This window comes from Oncorhynchus tshawytscha, linkage group LG13, assembly GCF_018296145.1.
Source record: "Oncorhynchus tshawytscha isolate Ot180627B linkage group LG13, Otsh_v2.0, whole genome shotgun sequence".
In the NCBI taxonomy this organism is placed as follows: Eukaryota; Metazoa; Chordata; class Actinopteri; order Salmoniformes; family Salmonidae; genus Oncorhynchus; species Oncorhynchus tshawytscha.
Window position 1 is genome coordinate 57130919 of NC_056441.1, and position 6205 is coordinate 57137123.

At 44.5% G+C, this 6205-nt stretch overlaps 1 protein-coding gene across 2 annotated transcripts; it reads right to left on the bottom strand.

Annotated features, from left to right (window-relative positions):
• Positions 1-471: 471 nt before the first annotated feature.
• On the bottom strand, positions 472-5616 carry LOC112265286 (serine/arginine-rich splicing factor 7). Of its 2 annotated transcripts, none has more exons than XM_024442437.2 (8): positions 5407-5616; positions 4631-4862; positions 4243-4425; positions 3706-3786; positions 3570-3611; positions 3313-3357; positions 3105-3197; positions 472-2593 (listed from the first exon to the last, which is right to left on the bottom strand). In XM_024442437.2, exons 2-8 carry the CDS (start codon positions 4852-4854, stop codon positions 2581-2583), a joined length of 681 nt encoding a protein of 226 aa, XP_024298205.1. In that variant the 5' UTR covers positions 4855-4862; positions 5407-5616; the 3' UTR covers positions 472-2580. The 2 variants fall into 2 exon arrangements, with proteins under 2 accessions (XP_024298205.1, XP_024298204.1); XM_024442436.2 differs by having other exon boundaries at positions 472-930; positions 5407-5615.
• Between the last annotated feature and the right edge of the window lie 589 nt (positions 5617-6205).

Genomic DNA, 6205 nt, shown 5'->3' on the forward strand with positions numbered 1-6205 from the left:
ATCTGTAAAAATAAAGTAAACAAGATTAACCATTTTATTTCGACAGTCAATACAATTTCAGTTCAGGTGAGTGATCTAGGTAGTTACATCTTTTTGATAATGGTTTGTAATTAGTAAGGTTGAAAGGAGAGCCAAGATGACATGCACCAGGCAATGCATCTCAATGCAAGAGGCGGTCACTGCAGTTCCTGGTTCGCATCCAGGCTGTATCACATCAGGCCATGATTGAGAGTCCCATCTTGACAATGGGCTATAAGTAAAATAACCATGAATGACGGTGTTGGCCACATGTCAACAAATTTTCCAAACGTGATAAGGTGGGGCAGGGCATAAGTTTGAAAATGAAAGCAAATTGACTGCAAACCATTGTAGATGGGAAGTATATCATGTAATGTCCCTTTTCACGATAAAACATCTCCATGTAAGACACATTCTGTATATGTTCTCAACGTGTAAAACAAAAACACTGAATTAACGTGTCAAGATTTATTCCAAAATCTGTTACTGTCATAAGCCAGGGAAAGCAAAACTTCAAGTACATCTGTTACAGCTCTTGAACACAATGCCACACTGAATATAGTATAGGAAATAAGAACAAATACAAAGTTCTGGTTCACAAATCCCACTTCTGAAATTAGATATTTGAACTGTTTTGCTAAATTTAAAAAAAATTGGACATACGGGAGAGACATTTTAGGAATGTGACATCATGTAAGGCATGCAGGGTTAGATATAAAGCTAATCCTGTAGAGTAATTACACAGCATCAGAAGAGGAAGGGGTAGATTCTAATCAATGCAGGGAACAATGACAAAACAAATAGCTGCAAGGCTAAAGCCAGTTGGTTGGAGGGGGATGGGGACGAGTTTAGTCTTCAAATCAATCTTCGCCTGGGGTGGGGCTCTTTTTCTGGCTTGGAGATCTGGAACGACTGAAACAGACAGAGAGAGGTGTAAGTACAGGGCAGACACAGCATGTCCACTCAATAACTAGACCGGCACCCATCTTGTCCCAGCATGTCCTCTCAATAACTAGCCCGGCACCCATCTTGTCCCAGCATGTCCTCTCAATAACTAGCCCGGCACCCATCTTGTCCCAGCATGTCCTCTCAATAACTAGCCCGGCACCCATCTTGTCCCAGCATGTCCTCTCAATAACTAGCCCGGCACCCATCTCAGAACCAATCACAGCTCCAACACTGCTGGCCCATAATGAACTCTGTCCCACAGAGTCAAGTCACTTTCATACTTTATAAATACAACACATTACAGCTTCATTGGATATCGGCAACTTCCACGAATGATATAACATGTAGGGAGAACCCTAATAAATTTAGCATAATTAAGCCAACAAGTGAAAGTTCCAGAGGTCAAGTAAATGGAGGAGCTGGGTGTTGAGAGACTAGGATGTTTTAAAGGGGGTTTGAGGTGCTAAAATCCTCCCTTGCATTTTCACACAAATAGACAAAAGACCAGAACTTTACGAATGGCACCCAAAACAAATACCGACCAAATAAATGGCAAAAGACTTGCCTTTTTCAAGCCCAAGTCTTTAGAATCCTACCATGATATGGTAAACTATGTGCAGACAGTTACTTAAAACCAAAGGGAACAGCGCAAACATTCAAATAGGTTGACCTAATATACAGTATAAGGACAAGCCACCATCAAAGTAAGTAAATCAGCTACATGCTCCCTAAAAAATAAAACACTATCACTACACCCAGGATAATATGTAATGTATTCCAAATACTTAACACTCATACACCCACCCAGACAGAAACACACACACATACACCTGTGGATTCTGACAGTGCATGCTCTGTATAGTTGAATGTTAGTGTACAGTATGTTAGGGAGTATCAGACTATACGTCTGCGTTCTGATCATGAATGACATTGACTCTTGGGTTTTCGTTACCTTTGGAGACAGTGGCAGAAACAACATGTACAGAGAAGCGACGGATGCTAGAACTCGAAGACACACTCGGAGGGTCTTGAAGTCTGATCTCTCGTCAGCTCTCCTTTCTCACCCTCTCAGAAGCTAAGCAAGAGGCCGGGCTCTGTAGGGAGGGGGCCTTAACTGGTCGACTGAACTCGGCTCAGCGTTCAGGTCTGTGGTGCGTGGGTTCTGGGAGGGAGTGGGGTGGGTGGAACAACTGTGTGTGCGCGCGTAGGATGGATGTGTCTCGTCAAAACGTGCGTCGGACGACCTCTTTAACCAGCGTGGTGTAGGCTGATTTCTTGTCAGCCCTTGTCACCCTCCGGGAGGACGTTAACACCGCAAGGGATGACCCTGGTAAGTGCTTGTGCAGTCAGTCGACTCCCCACACTCTCTCTTTAAAAAAAGGCCTGATGCGATTGGTCACTGGAGTCTGATCACGACAGATTTCTCTTTTGGGTTTTTGAGGTTCTCTCGCCCTCTGAAGCTAATCAAATTGAGGCTGGATCTGAGGGAGAAGAGAAAAGAGAAGAGCCCCGCTCCCCCCAGCCGTCACCCAAACAGCCCCTCTGTCTCGGAGTATAGGCTCATCAGCTCTGTGTGCGACTCTCTGAAGCTAATCAAGGTCTGGCCTGGTCATTCTAGGAGAGGGACCTCCAAGAGAAAAGAACATTAAAATCAGGTATTTGTAAAAGATAAAGAGGGGGGGGTTTGGGGGTGGGGCAGTGTTCCTCACTCTAGCTTGGGGTGCGTTAGAGTCCCTGACTATTTATTTTCACTCCCCATCCCTGGCCCCATCTCCTGCAGCAGCCATCTCTCTGATGAGTTGTCGCTCTGTGCGTTCTGGAAGGTCGACTCAGCAGACTTCGGGTGGAGGCTGGTCTGAGGTTGAGGGGGCAGCTACCCACGACTTACCTGATCACACCTAGCCCTGTCTAACAGATGGCAGTATACTTAAGCTGAGTGAATGTGTGGACTCATCTTTGAAAAATGTGATTTTATGATTTAAATAGGTGGGGGGAGAAGGGAGGCTTCCAGCACATTTGCAAAACAATATTCCAAATTAAGTATAATTAGCAGTATTGTACAATATGGGCTAAGTCATGGCATTTACACAGTGCAGTAACAGCTTTGAAGGTATGGGTTGACGAGGAAGAACTCTTACCTATTCCTCTTATGGCTGGGAGAGCGGGATCTGGAGCGAGAGCGAGACGCAGAACGCCCTCTGGCCCGGGACCCTGACCGAGAACGGGAACGACTGCAACACAAAAAAACATGGGGGCTCAAGCGCTGGCACCAACCTAGATGGGATCAAGAGACAGGTCAGCTTTCAAAGGAAAGTATTGTGCAACTGTTATTCCAAAATGGCTTACCTCCTAACAGAGGTCCTGGACTTTGACCGCACTGGGGAACCAGACCTATTATGGAAGGGTGAAGTGTTTCAAGAAAATTACATGTTTTGAAGCCAATAGATAAATTAAAACAATCATATGAATACATTTGCAGGAACAAAAGGGATGATCAAACAGGTTTGCCCAGAATGCAAATGAAACTATACTTCCTATGAAACCAATAAAAAAATGTAAAAAATAAATGTCATCAGCATGCAAAATTACCCGTAGACTCTTACCTCTTCCTACGTTTGGGATAAGATGGGGAGCGGTGCCTGCTGCTGTTTTGTAGAAGAGAGACCAGTATCAGCACAGGGAGAGGTTTGAATGACAGTAGAAAAGCAGGAGGTAGGAGGAGAAACCCTGTTGACTTACCGGTCATTGCTGCGGGAGCGGGATCGATAGCGGCTGCCACGTGACCTGGAGACGGAACGAGACCGGGAGCGAGAGCGTGATCTGGAATACAAGAAACAGGCTTTGAGGTCTCTAATACAGGGTTTTTCTGTGAAAGGTTGGTCGGGAGTTATGAGAATACATCTTATAACCACACACTATTTCTACTTAATTTGGATTGGAGGACGATTTGGGTCACGGGAGGACAGTCAATTTCTCATTTGGGTCTCGAGATGAAAAGGTTTAAGAACCCCTGCTCTAATATGTAACCACAGTAGTGAAACAAAGAGGACAGCATTGCCCCTCAGCAGTATAGATGAATCCAACCAGGTCAGCAAATTTTGTCTGTGTGTCATAGTTTTTCTCAACATAATACAGTTCCATTTTTCTCACACCAAATGATACTTTGAAGTAATAAGAACAATGTTGCATAAGGGGAAAACTACATCACCTGCCTTATGCAGAATTATGACTGCTACTGGCTGTATATCAGAAGCAGACATTGGGCAAGTAGAATACCTGCTCCGACGACCTCCTCCCCTCTTGCTGAAACGGTAGCAGTCGTAGGCATAGTGGCCCCTGTCCCCACACTGGTAGCAGCGGTCTTGAGGGTCAAAGTGGCGGCGGCTGGGGCGGCCATGTTTGGTCTTCCGTGACATGCCAGTGGACAGCTCCACACGGATCCGAGAGCCGCACAGCACCCTGAGGTAGGGAAAGAGGGCAGAGTTTAGTGATAACAGGGTATGAAAGAAAATATTGTGTAATACTGGGCAAAGTCTGCAAGAGTAATGCCTGAATCACAATTAATATCCCAAAACTGAAAACACCACTTCAACCAAAATATATATAAACTGATGTGACAACATTATGGGCTGTGAAATGTGCAGATAAATATAAAGTTACTCACTTTCCATCCATGCCTTTAACTGCGTCCTCTGCATCACGGGCATCCTCATACTCCACAAATGCGAAACCTGGGGGGTTCCTGGCCACCCAAACCGTGCGTAAAGGGCCATAGTAACTGAACGCCCGCTCTAGCTCACCCTTGGCAGCACCGTTGCCTAAGTCGCCAACATAGACCTTGCAATCGGTGTTACGAGAAGAGCTGCGAGAAGACGAGTGGTATGACATCTCCCCACCTGGAGGAAAGAGGGAGACACCGTGAACCAGCTAACTAGCTAAAGTTGGTTGAAAAGTATACATAGGAAAATTGAGCTGAGCTTGAGAGTATGAAGCTAGCTACTAATATAAATAACCTAGCTGGCTAACGTTAGCTATAAATACAAGCAAGAAAACGAGCTAGCCAGGGGTGTATTCATTACGGAATCCGTTTAAGAAACAAACGGAAGCTAACAGCTAAACGAGAGTTCATATTGGACAAATTCAGGTAGGTCCCGCCCCGTTTCGTACAATTGGCTTCCGTTTACGAAACGTTTTGCAGCAGAATCGGCGTAATGAATATGCACCATTTCTGCACTCGCTGTTTTAGTTAAATATTGGTAGACGACAATAGCCCGTTGCTCACCATCTCACTGACAATGCTTCTTCCTTATTATACTGTGTTGCTAACAATTTTATCGCTAGTGTCATACTCAAATTAACCAGAGACAATGTAGCTAGCTAGCTAGAAACAACGTTATCCAACTAGCTTGCTCAAGTAAACAATGGCGTCCGTGCGATTACCTTTATCCCCAAACAGTTCCGCGATTAATTTATCAGTGTCCGCTCAATTTACATAAATAAAACATGGGCGAAACGTAGTCAATCTTAAAGTATTTCTTATTTTGATTATTTATTTTACTGGATTTCAAATTCTTCACTAGGCAACAAACCTATTCGCTGTTCTGTCAGACTACCCGTGCAAGAATGCACTTGCGCAGTAACGTGCCCCACTACAGTGAGGTCATGTGTTTTTCTTCACATTGGTTATGATGGTTATTATCGGCCTTGGCAACTGACCATCCCCTTGCCCCCAATCTTCCATACAGATTTGAGAGAAGTCTTGATTTTATACCTACAATCTCCATATATTGAATTATTTTTGAGATTGAGATGTACTGAACAAAAAAATTTAAAGTGTTTCATGAGCTGTTATAAAATATCCCAGAAATGTCCCATATGCATACAAAGCTTATTTGTCTCAAATTTTCATCTTTTAATTTAACTTTAATTTAACTAGGCAAGACAAGTTAAGAATAAATTCTTATTTACAATGATGGCCTACCCTGGCCAAACCCAGACGACGCTGGGTCAATTGTGCGCCGCCCTATGGGACTCCCAATCACGGCCAGTTGTGATACAGCCAGGAATCAAACCAGGGTCTGTAGTGACGCCTCTAGCACTGAGATGCAGTGCCTTAGACCACTCCGCCACTCGGGAGCCCTCATCTGTGCTCATCGTTCTCACTAGGGCCTTGACCTGACAGAAGTTCGGCATCGTAACCGACTTCAGTGGGTAAATGCTCACCTTCGATGGCCACTGG